Here is a 17559-nt window from a genome sequence, read left to right as displayed (position 1 = left end):
TTACCCTAACCCTTCACGTGAACCTACCCCTCACGGGAAACTTTCTGCATTTTTAGATTTTCAAAACACATTCTATGCGATTTATAATCTTCTTTCCTCATGGGGAACTAAAAAAATGTCCCCCAAAGGTCAAAGGTTACAGGTATTACTATACTTGTGGTGACATTTGGACACCATAACATAGTGAATACCAGTACAAGTGGTGCATTTTGCCCATATATGAGAACATACCGCTGCGCAGGTTGAGAATATGGTGTTTGTCCAGAGACCAGCCACCCAGATTGGAAGGTTCTAGCTCATAGCCTTGAAGCATAGCCGTCCTCTTCTCCCACAGCACTAGACTAGGACATGATTCATATTCATACCCCACAGAGACTTAGAGAGAGAGAGAGAGGGAGAGAGAGGGGGGGGGGTACACAAAATGTATCAAAACAGCATTTAATTAACTACATGACAGGCCAATATTAGAGATGATTAATTTACATACAATGTAAGCAGATTGGATGGGGAGTCTAGCTGGGAAACAGTGAGGAAGAATATAAATATTTATTTGAAAACCACATGCTAAATTAAAAGCAAGAACATTTAGAGCAACAATAAAAATTCAGCACACAAACAATCATCACAACATTTCTCTTTCCAGCTTTGTGGACTGCTGGGCAGAAGTAGGACATATCAGGTTTTGGGCAAGCCTTCACAAATCACCGCAGCGTGGGTGCTTTCACAACCACAAAGCACCTCGGTAAAGTGTGAACGTGATTTGTTCAGACACCCCATGGCTGGATATGACTTCAGCTTTCACTTCTCCAACAGAATCTGTGGTCTGTGCTGCTGCCACAGGGTCATCATAAGATTAGTGTTTCCACAAAAAAAAAAGTCCTTATTGTTCTTGAAAATTGGAGCACTACTCCATGAATCCATTAGCATAAATATGTATGGAGATATACTGATGAGACAGGTGAGAATTTATTGCTGTGTTGACACATGCGGGACTGTGAGTATCTCAATTGATAAATGATAAAGATGTAGAGAGCTGGAAGGTAGACAGGCTGAGAAAGCAGCGGAAAGACAAAGAAAGATTAGTGGGTGTTTTGGGTCTGGGCTATATAAGGCTCAGGTGTGGCTCAGATTTGTAGATTCTGATTTACTTAAGGGCCAGCTAAGGCTGATTAACTGGCTGAGATTCGGGCCGGTTATGGCCCATGTGTGGCCCGAGTCTTTAATCCAGTTCTGGGCCACTTCCGGGCCGTCATTCTTTACGGTACTTGGGCCAAGGGAAAAGTCATGTGTGGCTCGGATCTGCGCCAGAAGACATTTGCTATGTGGGAAGGAGGTCACACTAGACTGAGTGCTGTTCTCTGCATTTCCCTCGGCTCACTGCAGCTGCTCTCTGAACCTGTGTGTTTCTCTGACAGGGACGGTCCGGCTGAATGATCTTTGGGTCATACGTTTACACGCATGAGCACAAATCTTGTCTGATGTATTAACTCTCACTATGTTCAGTCAGCAGAGTGACTGATTACTCATTCCTGCTAAACTTGTGTGTGTCCTGGATGCTGAACGGTCATTACACCCAAATGAACACCCGTCAAGTGCCAAAAGGTGAATTTCACAGTGTCACAAGCCAATCCGGAGGGTGATTTTTTTATTTATTCTTTTTTATAATGGATTAGTTGGATTTGTGTTTTGTGATGTGGAGAACATCTGTCAGTAACGTCACTTAAGGCAGTGAAAAGCTTGTTTGTATGAGAAGACAAATTTGAAAAATGGTGGAAGCACACAACCCAAGCTGTTCAAGGCATGAGAGCACTTTACATTAACCGTTTCAAAAGAGGCTCATAAGAGGAGATGTTAATGTGGGCTGGGTACCATGTCAAGTGCTGACAGAGCACTTGAGAGATGTATTTAATGCATTTGCCATAACTTACATTTAACTGAAAGTCATGCCTATTTCCATTGCGCCAAACTTTGTATTTACAGTAATGACGGACCAAAAAACCAAAACTAGAAAAAGTTTAATGAACAATTACTCAATATATTTAATAATCAACACTCAGAAACTGAGATGTATATAACATTTAAACTGCACAAACTCAATGGGTTTCCTAAGGGAATAATGTAACCTTACGTGAGATTTCTTACAAGCTGTTTTATGATGTCTTTCTACAGTATGTTTGAAACACTAATTGGAGATTAAATTAGACTTAATATTTCAGTAACTGTTTCTTTCAACAAAACTTCTGATCATTCATCTTAACTTTGTGTTATAGCTAGTAATAAATAGGAAAAAAATCTGTTCATATGCAGTTTGAACTGAGGAGGCTACAATGATGTGTCACATTTAAGAGCTTCAAAATATTTGTTTGGTTACATTTCATTACAAAACTGCCATCTTGGAACTGATATCTTGGAAAGCAGGGGGCCGATAGCCGATACAATTTTTGTTTTATTTTAATTCATATGTAAGAAATTTGAAATCATTTGACAATGGATTAAAAAATAAAAGGTGTTACATAAACATACTTATACTTTATAATACTTCTCTAAGAACGGTAAATGTAATGGGATAATACCATTGGAGCATGTGTGCCAATAACTAAGCCATGCATCCAGTCCTAATCAAACATGTGTGCTTACCCACTGCATCAGAGAGGCCGTAGACACGCTGACCGTATGCATCCGTCTTGTCCCAGATAAAGGTGTATGCAAGGTTGGGTGAAGCGTGGAACCACTTCTGGAAGAGATGGCCCTCCACAGCAACCATCAGATGGACTTTGACAAGGCTGAGAGGCACCACGGCTTGGGTCATGGTGATCTTGAGCAAGGAGCGGTAACCTGAGGTCCTTGAACTCAGGTGACAGAGTTTCAGATTGGTGCCAGGAATCTCTAGCTGCTCATGCAGAACCTGACAAACAGATGGAGGAATGACTTTCACGTCACAGGAAAGGGTATTTTCAAACAAGAAAAGGAAATGATTAGCAAGGTCAGAGGGTGGAAGAAAGACTGAGAGGAAGAAAAAATGCAAAAAAAAAAAAAAAAGGCTGATTAGAGTGAAAATTGTTAAAGAGGGATGACCTGAGAGCTTCGTCAGGTTAACAACCTGTCAACTTATTTAATGACCAGAGAGAGGGGTGAAGGATATAGTGAAAAGAGAGCAATATTTGGCATTTGGCAAGTGAGCAAAAATGACGGGTGAAGTCTAATTGAAGAATCCCCTCATTACAAAACCCATTAATCTGCTAATTACAGTGATGTAGGTTTCAAGGAAGTGAGAATCTCATCAAACCTGTGTCTCTGGAATGATGGACCTCTCTCCTGGCCTGGAACTGAAGAAAGAGGAAAGGGGGGAGGCCACCATCACAGGATCAGGCCTCACAAAGCCGCTGAGGTCACAGCTCGGGATGGTGTTCTCCTCTGTCTTCAACATCAGAGTGTCCATGGCGTAGAAAATGTTCCACGGGAGCCACACTGTGCGCTCTTGACTCAGAAACGGAGCCCGTTCGAATCGGAGGGTGAGAGAGGCTCCACCATTGGCAATGAGGTCAAATCTAACGACACAGAGGGAAAGGAAGTGAGAAAGGCAAACAGAGAGCAAAAAAAACAAAAAAACAACAACTCAAAAACAAACATGTACTTGTGTTATTCTCGGTTATTGATAGCACCATTACATTCTGAATGCTTTCACCATTAAAAATGCCATTTTGCTAGTAGGGATACTTCATTGTTTTTATAGATTGCAGTCATTTAAATGGAAAGACTGAGTTTACTCGGCTCTAAATGAATCTAATAAAGATTTGCTCAGTTAGCATGTTGCTCTCTAAATCACTAGAAGCTTATGTAAACAAGTAAGTCACAAAATTAGGCTCGGCGGCAGAAATAATCAAAGTGTTTTAGAGGGGAAAGGGTTGTTTGTTCCTTGAATGATCGGCTTGGATGTGTATGTACCAGGGTTGGCCAACACTCAGAATTGAAGAATTGGCTTCCATGAAATCCCAAGCATTTAAAAACATTTTTTGCGTGTTTTCACATTTTAAAACTTACGTTCCGTCCTGTCGTGTGAGGGTGTAGCCATACTGCGGGTACTTGACAAACGACACATTTACTCCCACCAGTGGGGTTCCATCTGTTGTCACCACCTGACCTCTGATCAGTGATGCCAGACTGGAGAACAGAACAAACAAGAAGACATCAGCTGCTCGATAGTCAATAAATCCAAAGCAATACCATCAATCCAACAACTGCTGTCAAAAAAATCCAATAAAGTTCCCGTTAGTCAACACATCTGTCAGTCTTTCCCAGAAATACAGTAGAAAGAGACGGGAAGATGTTGTGGCACCACTGACAACAATCGATACAGTACAGTCTTACCAAATAACACAGATCTGACAATAACTATCCCAGCACTCAATTTTCTCTCAACAGATATAGCATCAGTTGTGTGCACTTCAGTGGAAGCGACATGAAATTTACCAGCCCAGCAGGTAGGAAGTTGTGCACAGTAAAGCAAGTTACCTTGCGTTGAATGGATTGTCTGCAGGGATTATATGCGTGCTGTCCCGGCCCACTAGCATCTTAACACGGTCGTAGAAGGAACGGACTTTCTGCTCAGGGTGCTGGCCCTGCTGGATGACCTGTAAGGGATCCCTGGAGCCTCTACAAAGCGGACTGTTCTGGCAGGGACTTTGGATACAGCAGTCTGGATCCATACAGTCAGTCAGACCATCTAGAAGAAAGGAAAAGTGGTGTGATGAGTAATGCCATATTATGATGGTGCACAATCAATCAGAGCTGCCTAAGGCTGCAAAAGATTTCTCTCTTCATCTGCTTCTCTGTCAAAAAAAAAGAAAAAAAAAGTAACGTTCTTCATCTGTTGAACAAGAGGACATTTCATCAAAGTGTTCTTGAACATTTTGAACACAAAGTTGTTGGATTTGAATTTCATTTACCAAAGAGATCGAAAAGTGCTCTTCTTTCGCTCACCTTTAGGCTTTGAATTAAATCACTTACTACAGAACATCAAACTTGCTTTTTCTAATCCATCATTTCAGATAAAACCGTCTACTGTAGCTCTAGTTATTTTCTGAGAAAAGCTTAGATAATTCCTATGAAATTTACACATTCAAGAATTGTGAAAAAAAAAGGGTATAGATCCAAACAAAAAGTTGTCACATTTGGTTAGAATTGCATATTAATCTCCAGAACCACAAAGCTCCCATTAGAACATGAAATACAATAAAGCTTCAGTGTGCAAAAAAAGTCATTTTTGAAAAGTGTTATTTTTGATGGTATCAAACTTTCTCTGACATACATATACATTTCTTGCTCAAATAATGGTTTGTTTGTAAGAACAAATGGCTTTTTTTCTCTCTACATAATTCTGTTATTATGTAAAATAAAACAGGAAAATTATACACAACTGCTGTGTGCACTTGTGGCTGTTCCAATCATGTACAATCTTTGTCAAGTTCCCACAGAGTCAACAAAAGATCTCTCACCTCCTTCATTATCTTTGTTGTCTGCACATGAAGTCTCCATGGCGACATTGCAGCCGGTGCCTCTCCATCCAGTCTTGCACTCACAGTGCCAGCTGTTTTGACCCTGCAGACACTGTCCATTTCCATTACATCGGTTCGGACAGCCATCTGCAAGAGCCAGAAAGAGAAGGAAGATGGATTTAGAGAGGCTGAAATCCATCACGCCAGTCATCAGAGCACTATCAATGATTGTGACCAAAAGTCTGAAAACAAGCTAGAAATTGTTTCCAGAGTTATTAATGTCTGGGTTATTTGGGTAGACGTTTTTTGTACATTTTCAGACATTGATTTTGACAATCAACTTTTTGTTCAGTTGCTTATTAGCCCAACTTTTGAATTTATACTGAAAAAAAAATTAGAAGATGAGAACCATTTAAAAAAGGACCATTGTTTGCACCTGTTTAATGCAATATTATACAAACAGCTGTGAGACAGCACACAAAGCATATTAACAAAAACTGCAGACATTATCCAGACAATCAAAATGGACTGCCACAAATGAACACAAAATGCAAATTAGAACAATCCTTTATGTTAATACGTATCTAGATTTTCAAACTTATGGCTTTGACACTACAGGCAGACATGCATCAGTGCTCACACACAAACATATCTGCCTCCAATGCGCTCAATGCCTGTCTGAGGGGATGAAGTATATGAAAAGCATTACTATTCACACCTCAAATCAGTTCAAACTCTGAGAGCAATTAAATTATCTTCGGTAGTCTGATAGCCGCTGTCGGTAGCAAATGAATTTATCAGAACTCATCCATTCAGGAGGGGATATTTTTACAGAGCACATACACTCTCTGACTGTTCATTTACAGTAGCTGATTTGATTTTTCTGGATAGAGAGCAATGCTCTCATGTAAGAATGTGGTTAGGACTGACCGAATCTACAAATCAGATTAGAATGCCTTTTTAGCAAGAGATACAAGCCTGTGTGTGTGAGATCCAAAGACTTTTGAATAAGAACATAGTGTGGGAGAATATAAAGGAGTAGAACCATACTTAATCTAAAGACATTTTCTAGACATAGAAAAAAAGTGATTTGATTAATATATCAAGTTTTTGGAGTGAAGTGTGGCGTGTGTGTGGGTGTTTAATGTATGCGGTTAGGGGATAAACAGACTTTCTAAAAGACAAAAGGCGGAAAACAGTCTTGTCACAACAGTTTTGAGAAGAGTGTGGATTGATGTGAGTGTTTTAAGGAAGCTCTCTCTGGGAGATACAGAGACTGAGATGAACAAACACAAATAGAAATGAAAAGGCTACGCACTATTCTCCTTTAGTCACACCAGTCCATAATTAAGCACCCTAGAGACGGGACATGATGTTTCCAAGTCATCAGGAGTTTTGTGTAAATAAAACATGCGTTCTAAAATTCTCAGCACTGCCATGGGCATCGTCTCTTACCTCGCTGTAAAACGAAAACCAGACTGTGTCATCAGAAAACAGTGCAAGTACCCCAGAGTTCAATCTCTAACACTTAACACTTCTGTTACTGTGTCACAGCCTCTGCTTATGGTTACCCTGGATACACAGCCTTTTGGATGGAGTCAGTTCCCTTAATCACAAGGCTATATAGCATTATTGGCAGCTGACCCAGTGCAGGTGACACTTCAGAGTGGGAAAACCCAACATGCACTGGAACGCGTTCATCCATTGTGACTCAAATCAAATGTTGCTTTAATTAATGTAATTTTCAATGTCTGGGGTCCTTGGGATGCCACATTAACAGGCTGCTATGCATCGATTGTCACGCAATATTGAGCTGAGAGGAAAGTCACTTAGCAATGATTGCCTTTTTAATGGAGTTGCCATTTTAAGCAGCCAAATACTTATGAAACACCAGGACAGCAAAAACTATGGTGACCATTGATCTTCTTCATTGGGCAGCATTGTGCAGGGCCCCTCTTTCATGCCAAAAGCCAGTCGATTCTCAGAACACTAACTAGAATAAAGTGGGATTTCACAAACTATTAAGCCACCTGGCTAAAGTAATGTGGGTTGACTCAATTGTAATGTACTTAAAAAGGAGCTGAGATTGCCTTGAGTTGTGGGTCAGCGCACACGGTATGAGAGAGGTACCCAAAGGTGAGATGAGGAAAAAAAGCATGCTGCATAGCAACATTCAGTGGTTGATGGATGGAAAGATGGATAGAAAGAGACAGATGGATTGGTGGAAAGGGAAAAAACTGCAAAAGAAAGGAACAGCAGGCCATGAATTGCAGGCAAAGAAAGAAAGGAAGGAATGAAGGAAGGAAGGAAGGAAGGAAGGAAGGAAGGAAGGAAGGAAGGAAGGAAGGAAGGAAGGAAGGAAGGAAGGAAGGAAGGAAAAATAAATCTTTTAAAGGATGGAAGGGATATTACAGAGAAAGAACGTTTGGAAGAGAAATCTAGTCCTCCACCTAACTTTCCCATCCACTGGCCTGCAGTCCTCTTGCCTTTAAAGGTTATAAAATAAAAGGTTAGATTCATAAATCCTCCAAATTCGCCTTAGGAAGAGACAAATAAAGTCCCACAGGGAGTAAGCACCTACTGCATAAAATACCCTTTGTCCGGATTTTCCTTGCCTACAGTGTTCCATGTAGTACCACAAAGTCAAATATCCTAAACTTCATCATGAGAATAGTGAAAGTTGAAAATTTTCACTCTAATGGTTTCTGGACTTTAGCGGAGATGAGGTAATGTCCTGTGCACGCTGAACAAGTTCTCACAAAGGCCTTAAGTGTTTGCCAAATCTGTTTGGAAACTTTCATCTTAACAGTCAAACATTTTTTCTGCAATTCATTTTTGCTTTAAAAAATGGTGCAGAAATGTGCACTGCAACGTTAACAACTACCATTCCTTAAAATAATATCCAGATGTGCAGGTAAAACTGGAATGCATTTGTCTTGCATGCGTGTGGGCGTGGTTTCCACCCATGAGCCAATCGTGTGTTTGTGCAACTCACTTCCACTTACCCCCTCATATAAACTCAATGTCTCAAGTGGTCATTCAACTACTATCATTTCCGCCATTAGAGATATGAATATAAACTATATATACTATTGTCTCTAGCTCTTCTGCCAGACTTGCTCCTGTCCAATGATGCATGTACATTAAGGTGATCACTGTGGGCCCTGCATTAGACTCCTTGTTATCCTGCTCTCCTTGCAAACACACAGCACTCCCCTTCTCAGAAAAGCACACACACTTCTGCCTCTCCATTAGTATTCATCCCATGAGTTGGAACTCAGGCAGGCACTGAGACAAAGTCATTACCATGCCTCCTGTGGTCCTGCACCGTGTGTGCTGAAATATGCACAGCAAAAATGTTGCTCACTGCTCCTGACCAACTCTGCACCAATAGCTCATGAAATTTCACACTTATCTTAGGATCCACTCCCTCCCGATCCCTTTACTCGGAAAGGTGATCTACATCCCTCAGGTAGAGCAAAATCTCCTCAATCTTTTTCTCCACTCTGCAGTACCTTCTGTAAGTTAGCACTTTTGTCTGAAGCAGAATTGAAGAAGTGTAGGATGCGTCGCTGTTCTGTGCAAACAAAGGCAGACTCAAACAGACTGCTAGGAGCTAGTGTGTCCTGATAAGTGCTGCTCTGCTTCTAGTTGAAACTGCAGTCTACTTAAATGCAAGCATTCCCATTATGCTTAGAGTCATGTAGTTGACCCAGCTCTTCTCCTTTAAAAGTAGTATTGGGTGGTGTACCGTAATGGTTCCAGCCCAAGTCTATAAACTCAAAGTTTGTCAGTTCCAACTGCTTTAAGAAGCCATCACTATTGTTCTCTTGAGCTAGGCTCTTAACCTCATGTTGCTCCAGGGAGACTGGTCCTTTAACATGTTAACGGTGCCATTTTATGCTTCAAAAATGCAGAATTAAATCCTACCTTTTTTAGGCTACTGGAGGACTCATAAACAAACATTCAAGTATGCAAACTCATTTGCATAGCCAGTGCATTGCAAAAGTGTGCTGCTGTTGTGGTACCAAAGCTTAATACCCAGGAGGATTATAGCTAGTTAGAAACATGTTATAAGATCTAACTGGCTCTGCAAGATTCTTTTCAGACTGTTGCTCTTGACTGGCAGACCTCATAGACTTATAAGACTGGCTGGTTGTGACAACATGGCAATCACTTGACTCATGAATCTTTGTGTCTTGCTGGCACTGCAAGATAACCATCAAATCACCAATTTAACATTCATGAGCCAAGCCTTTGCCAAGTAGAATTCATAAAATCCTAAGTGCATTAGACACACTGAGTTGTACCATGATTATTTTGGCCGGCTAGGGGGAGTTGTGCAGCAAAATCTCACTCCCCTTGCACTCAAGAGGCACTAGTAACAGACACTAGAGCTTTCAGTTGTCAGCATCCTTGTTTGAATGGCTGCCTCCCAATGCTGGCTGCTCCCAGTTTGAGCCCTGCTCAGAGTTGGTCGAGTGGAAGGGGTTGCATTGGCATTGAAATGTATTATTATTATTATATGTCATGAATTGCGCTTTGACTCAATCAACAACTTAACTAGGTTACTGGGGATAAGTCTTGGTATACATTTACGATGTCTGCAAACTAACATGGACAATCAAACTCAATTCCTGGAGGACTGGAGCCCTGCAAAGTTTTGTTCCAACACACAATGTACCAGCCCCTTGTCCATATAACCACACTTGGGGTCTTGGCCACTTAAGAGCATGTGCACACAACAGGAAGTAAGTGCACAAGAGTGTACCAGGTTTTAAAAACACCAAAGTGAAGTGCCCTTCACTCACACTAAATCAACACGATCCAAAGCGGTATTCAAGGCTTAGTGTATCCCATCATGCATCATGTTGTAGAAATACATCTTGAGACTTTTTTCAGAGATCTTGCGAGAGGTCACGGAAACTTTCCCAATGTATGTTAAAAATTAGTAATAGTTAGATATTAAATGGAATTTGGTAGTAAAACAAAGAGTTACACATTTTATTGGTGCAAATGAGTAGTGGTATAGTGATAGTTATTTTGTACAACATTTGCAACTGCATTTTATTACTTAATCAAAAGCACCACAAAATGTAATTGTGTCATCTGTTATAAAGACTTCTGAACAGACATTAAGAAATTTTAAATTAAAGTATTGAAAATAAAAATAAAGCTCTGTAAATATTTGCATTTTTACACTACAATGTGTCCCATCAGGTAATGAAAAGTTCTACACACACTTGTGGTATTCATGCTCACTTGAATACTTGGACCAAATACAGGAAATACATCATACAAGCAGTCAAGTGGTCTAGTGCGAAGACAGCAAGTGTGGGTATTTGGACAAGGGGTTTGTATTCAAATAATCCTAAAAGACTTGAGTAGTTGGATAAGGTGTGTTTAATTAGGGTTGAATCTAAACTCTGCAGGGCTCTGGCCCTCCAGAAATTGAGTGTAACACCACTACTGTAATGGGGGTTCAATTTCTGGGGAACACATGATAGGTAAAAATTGATCGCTTTGAATAAAAGTGTCTGCTAAATGCATACATTTAATTTAATTTTAATATACCCCACATTCTGAAAAATTGAATTTTCAATGGAGACTTTTGTACTGTAGCTCAGTTAATGCTGTTGGAGACGGACATTTAAAAAGCAACAAGGTGCAAAACAGATGATTACAGCTATATTATTATCATCTGGCAACAAGAATAATAACACAGATGCTGAAGAACACAGACTAGCACTATAAACCTACACAACATTCTACTCCACCACGGCTACTCTACAAACAGAAGCACACAGTCGTTACGGAGCCAAGCTATCAGAGGTGGGTTGCTCACGACCAGACTAGCAGCTACTGTAGCACTAGTCACAGTACGACGAGGTACAATACCTTCAATACTCCCATCCCAAAAGTCTGCATCAGAGAGGACATTCAGAGGGAACAAAAATGTGTCATAAGAAGACAAATGAATACATGTGTTGCATTTGAATCAGTTAAAAACAGAAGAATTTTGAGAAATCAAAATGGAAACTGAAAATGGAAGCCATTTACAAGGCTTTTTTAGCCTACAGAAAGAATTTGATGACAATAAGCTGGCAGACTTCCTGTTGTGGCGTACAATGGGGAGAAGGATTAAAGGCAAAGCACTTTCAGTCTTTGTCGCTCATGTCATCTTTGGAGTGACAGACAAATATGCACACACATATCCACAGATGATAAGAGTCTATTTTTGAGAGAATGAAGTCAAGAAAAAAAGGGGTGTGACTTATCAAGGTGAAGACGCTTTTACCTTTTATCAGTCACTGCTACTCCACAAGGACTGTTCATTACCCAGCAGCCCACACATCTGCCTCCACTGTGTGAGGCATGTTCAAACTCAACTTAGTCTGTTCTCAGTCCAACACCAGACAGAGGAACAGTCTACTACTGCGTGCGACTATGAAAAAGTATATAGGAGCACCAGTGCAACTGCCCCAATCAGCATATTTGTGTTTGACCTCAGGGGGGCTTCAAAGCTTTCTACTCGCAACATGATTTTACAGCATAATGTATCACATACATATTTGTTGATTCCTTGAAACACTCACCTCTCAAAACTAAGACATTTTGTTCAGTGCTGAGTTATGCAAGCTCACGAATCTTGTCATTATAACAATGTAAATGTAAATCAGTGTAGAGAGCTTTGTTGACTATAAAGGAACTTTGTGAGATCACAATGAACTAAGGTGAGTGGCAGCTTTTAATGATTATTAAGGGAGTTTCCAAATATGATATTGATTTAATGCAACAGTTTAATAAACAATAAGTTAATATTGAGAAGCTTACATGAACTGACTACAACGCCCGATTTTGCTCTATTTCGTCAAAAAATATATTTTAAAACAAAGTCATATGTTTTTCATTTATTCATGAACGTGCATTTTATAAACAAATCTAGTGAATCAATGAATCAATTACCCATTCATAAAGACACAATCACTTGCTTCACTCCTGAATTAATCAGCCGTTCGAACAAATCAATTGAATGAATGATTCAGTGAAAATATGATTTCAGTTATTTAAATCATTTAATATCATCCCATTGTAGTTTCATCCCACCTCTGATCCTCATTAAATGTCTGTAAATATACTTTTGTGGACTCTACAGTAGATTACAATCCCTCTGTATATATATTGTCAAATTGTGGACAGCATTTTGGGCAGTATTTGAGACAAGGCCTTAATATTAGTAGTTTTAGAGTATTGTACTGTATATCCCATCCTTATGGATCAGTCAAGAGAAAAATCATTAGAACCACCAGTATAAACTTCTGTTGTTCCCCTAAATCCATGAGCTGCATGTAGGTCATGTTCTTGGATCAATCTTTGCTGGTCCTTAAGAAGCCATTGCCTAAACCAGGGGCGTCCAATCCTGCTCCTGGAGGGCCACTGTCCTGTAAAGTTTTACTACAGGACAATGGCACTCAGTCACTGTACCAGCTAATCAAGGTCTTACTAGGCATAGTAGAAACTTCAAGGCAGCAGTGTTGAGGTAGGTTGGAGCTGAACTCTGCAGATCAGTGGTCCTCCAGGACTGAGTTTGGACACTCCTGGCCCAAACCATAATTTAGGCCCAAAGAGAGCAATAATAATAACACTGCTCTAGACCCTAAACTCATCTCTAACACCTTTCCCTAATATCTGACTGGTTAATAATATTGTTGCCCCAGGACCAACAAGGATGATCCAAAAACAGGTCCCTCTCATGTTAAGCTTGAAGCACAGAAAAAAGGAAGGACTCTATATAATGTTCATGAAAGCAATAGAGGCAGAGCAGATGCACTGGAAATGGTCTGTGCCTGGGTCAAGGGTGGGCGAATGCCTACCGATGGTGCAGTGTTCTCCGTTCCAGCCCTGTTCACACTCGCACTTCCCATCTTTACAGGTGCCGTGCTTCACGCATAGTGGGTTACACACACGCTGGTCACATGCCGCGCCTGTCCAGCCTTCCTCGCATCGGCACGAGCCACCCATGCATACACCATGTGTCCCGCAATCGACTGAGCAAACCTCTGTTGAGAAAAGAATAGGGTACTACAATCACTATTTACATACCATACATTAGAAATCAGGAATAATTCAATGAAACATTTGTATTACTGAGATCCAATCAAACATGCAGACTGACCGACAGAACAATCAGGGCCCATCCAATTGGGGTCACAGCTACAGATGCCTGTGTCTGGAATAAAAGCACCATGACCATGGCACTGATCTGGGCATTGTGCTCTGGGCAGCTCACAGCTTGGTCCACCCCAGCCTGGTTTACAGTGGCAATCCCCGTTCACACAGATGCCATTATTTGAGCAGGTTGGATCCATACAGTCAACTGTGTACAAAAGGTGAAAGTCATGACTGAGCCTTCATCAGTCAGAAATGTAAAAGCCCAATGATACTGCTACTGTTTTCTTTCCTGTGTTGACATAATATCTATTGAAAAGTTTTGGTGGGACATGTTGAAGGGCTTGCCCATTTTTAAAGGTCAACGCTGCATCCGAAATTGAATACTGTCTGAGTAGTCTGAGAGGTATTACATTTGAATTTGAACTTACTTTGAGACCATTAAAAAGAATGTTCTATATACTATGAATATAGTAGCGTGAATGAAATTCAGACGTACTACATCCGCCATGTTGTTTCTGTCACGTGACCTACAAGCATCAGTGCACTGCCATTCATAAATCCTCTCCCGTGGCCTCTTGGGATAGTTAAGTGTCCATCAACTGCGCAATCCACGATCCGGGGTAGATCATTCGGGTACTTTTCGATTACTTTTTTTTTAATAGTATGAATTTGGACATACTACTCTTTTGGCATACTGTTTCCCCATGCTTTATAGTACGGAAGTATTTGATCTCGGACACAGCACATGACTTTATTTAATGTCAAAACCATGATCATGCATTTTATACTTGCTATTTCTAGTCAAAAGTGGTATCAGCAGGAGGGACTGCTATGCAGCATTTGATTGGACAAAATTAGCGAGTGCAAGATTGGTCATAGGAGAAGGAAACACTGTACATTTTAAATTAATTTGTGTGCTAAAAATGTTATTTAGAATTTAAGGGTTATACTACTATACTAGCCTAAAAGCTATTAAATGTGAAGTAAAAGCCACAAACTACAACTTAAGTTGATTGGTTGGGGAAGTCATGGCCTAATGGTTACAGAGTTGGACTCTTAATCAAAAGGTTGCGGGTTCGAGTCTCATACCGACACGAATTGTAGGTGGGGGGAGTGAATGTACAGCGCTCCCAACTGTTCCCTGTGCGCCACAGCATAGATGGCTGCTCACTGATCTGTGTGTGTGTGTGTGCGCTTAGGATGGGTAAAATGCAGAGCACTAATTTCGATTATGGGTAAACATACTTGGCCATGTGTCATGTCACTTTTACCTTATATTCAATGTCCTGTTCTCCCATATATTTACATATTTATTTAATTGCTAGACCAGTTTTCAAATTACTATTGTCCTTACTGTATATCTTTCGATATTGAGAACATTCAAAGGGATGTAGAATCATGCATAACGGGGTTTTCTGGGATTTTGAAGAAAGCATGCACAAGCACATACTACGTCTTTCATCTAAGCACGAAAAATCAATATCCCACACCTTAAGTGTGAGAATGGCAGTTTCCTGTCTAGAACCTTTCACACTCACTTCTCAAACCCTCTCTTTCTCAGCATCTCCATCTGTCTTTCGTACTCTCCCTTCCTCTGTCTTTTGACTTTGACCCTGTATCTCACATGTTCCATTTGGGGTGCTTCAAAAAATTTATATTGACTGCTGAGCGAAAGAAGAGATCTGGCCATGAAAAGTATGAGAAAGCCATTTGGCAAATTACCCGGCCCTGAGGTGCCCTGCGTGACACCCCTGTCTCAGCCCGCCTCGACTGACAGAAGTACTGCTCCTTTCCCCTCACGCACACAAAACCAATCATGCAAAATGTTTATGCTGCAGAAACTGCACATCATGGATATCGATTTCCGTGTCACCGGCACTTCAGGTAAATTGTTTAAATGTCTCTGCTGTGATGAATATCTAATTTGAGAAATCTTAGAATGGCTGAAAAAAAAAAAAACACCCGAAAGGAGCAAAAGTGCTGACCTTGTGATCTTCAACACCTTCAAGTACCTCATGCCCCACTAAAACACACTCTCTCTCTTTTAATACACATACATTTGTTGCTTATTTCTTATCGAGTGAAGATATTTTTTATAATCTAAACCTAACCGTGACCTTTTGGCATTTTTAGATTTTTATTTAGACATTAATATGTTCAATTTCCTCTTTGGAAATATAAATGTCCTGTTATTTATATACATCTGCACCTTAAAATACAAAATCTGACTGACATACCATACACATCTAAAGAAATTGTTAATTTTGTCATTATTCATGGTGCCTGACAACCACTTGTGGGTTGCATGCTTTCATATTATTGAAAATAAATAAATATTTCCTTTTGTGCTACATGGACACACAAAATATGTGTATATTTGTAAACAATGACATAATTTTCATTTTTAGGTGAATAATTCATTTAAAAATCTTCAATCCCCCTCTAAACACGTTAATTTGGGACTGATGCCAGACTGATGATAATGAATTAGGGATTTAGAGAAGGAGAATTAGAGAGCATTAATATGCGAGGCTTCTGTTGTTGTGTTTGTTTAGCTTCCATCACTGTCTCTCTGTAATAACAGCAAAGACGTCCTGAAACTCTGTTTTCCATCAACCTATTTCTTTGTTTGTTAACTTTTTTTCATCCCAGCCTCTCCCTTTGTCCTCTTATACAATACCTCAGCCTTTTGTCTTCTGTCTTACCCATTTTCTTTCTCTTCGCTTTCCATTTTTAGACTAATTTTCCTCTTTCTTATTGTCACTCACTGTCTTACCCAAAAGCCACTGAACTTAAAAGAACACACAAACACACACACGCAAAGAATCAAGACTGAAATGATTGTTCTCACCAACCAGATCAATATATTTTCTAGCATTTACTCATCTTTGCAAGGGCTTTCGTGGGAGCCCATTAAGACCTACCAGTGAATCTGGGGAAATGTGAAAATGTGTGTTTTCCTTTTCAAGTAGCCACATGGACAGAATACAGCTTTTATAGTGTATTATTAAGCCACTGAGAAAGAAACAACTTCTATACAAAGCTACATTATCACGCACACACTCATGCATATAAGCTCACCCTCAGCGCAATTCTCTCCTTTGTAGCCCAGAGAACAAACACATATGCCCTCTGTGCACGTGCCATGACCGCCACACTGGGGGTCGATGCACTGGCTGATGGGAACGTCGCATTCCAGACCCTTCCATCCACTATAGCAGATACACGAACCCTTGTCATACTGACCGTTTCCACTGCATAGGACTGGGCATGCCGCTTGGGAAGACACAGAAAGACCATAGTCATTTACTGTATTATGGGATTATAATGGTATTTCAAGATTTACTCCAAAAAATACCACAAAACTACTTGTAAATGTTCCAAAACCGTGATACCATATTGCATGTCCTAAAACATGATAACATCATAATTCATTTCAAGACCTATATGGTTAAATCATAATATCATGATATTGTACATGTCCAAAAAATGTCGATACCATTGTTCATATCCTAATAACATACTAATTCCATAGTGCATGTCCAAATACATAATATTACCAAGGTAACATCATGATACATGTCTTAAAAATATTATAATATCATGGTGCCTGTTCTAAAAACATAATAATACCTACCATGATACAAAAATAATATTAATGGTAATCACAAAAAAAAAGTTTTGTTTGCACCTGATAAGAACAGACTGTGTCTGCATCTAAGCCTGAATCGTGTAAAGGTATTAATACACACACACACACACACACACACACACACACACACACACACACACACACACACACACACTCACACACACACAAAAACACACACACACACACACACACACACACACAGAGGGTCAGCAGTAGTGGAGGGAGTGGACAGCTGTGATA

The 17559-nt window shown here is 40.1% G+C and overlaps 1 protein-coding gene across 4 annotated transcripts in view; it reads right to left on the bottom strand.

The window, feature by feature from the left end:
• LOC113057911 (teneurin-2-like) overlaps positions 1–17559 on the bottom strand; it is a 137895-nt gene that overhangs the window by 13311 nt on the left and 107025 nt on the right. For 3 of the 4 annotated variants that reach the window (XM_026225504.1, XM_026225503.1, XM_026225506.1), the window contains 10 exons: positions 16749–16943; positions 13672–13872; positions 13370–13555; positions 11394–11417; positions 5496–5642; positions 4513–4723; positions 4042–4161; positions 3287–3548; positions 2638–2905; positions 232–375 (listed from right to left, as the gene is read on the bottom strand). In XM_026225504.1, the coding sequence (XP_026081289.1) occupies positions 232–375; positions 2638–2905; positions 3287–3548; positions 4042–4161; positions 4513–4723; positions 5496–5642; positions 11394–11417; positions 13370–13555; positions 13672–13872; positions 16749–16943 (1758 nt within the window). The remainder of the gene's footprint in view (positions 1–231; positions 376–2637; positions 2906–3286; positions 3549–4041; positions 4162–4512; positions 4724–5495; positions 5643–11393; positions 11418–13369; positions 13556–13671; positions 13873–16748; positions 16944–17559) is intronic. The other variant, XM_026225505.1, reaches the window with a different exon arrangement.

This window comes from Carassius auratus, chromosome 39, assembly GCF_003368295.1.
Source record: "Carassius auratus strain Wakin chromosome 39, ASM336829v1, whole genome shotgun sequence".
Taxonomy (NCBI): Eukaryota; Metazoa; Chordata; class Actinopteri; order Cypriniformes; family Cyprinidae; genus Carassius; species Carassius auratus.
This window is presented reverse-complemented; position numbering and strand designations above follow the sequence as displayed.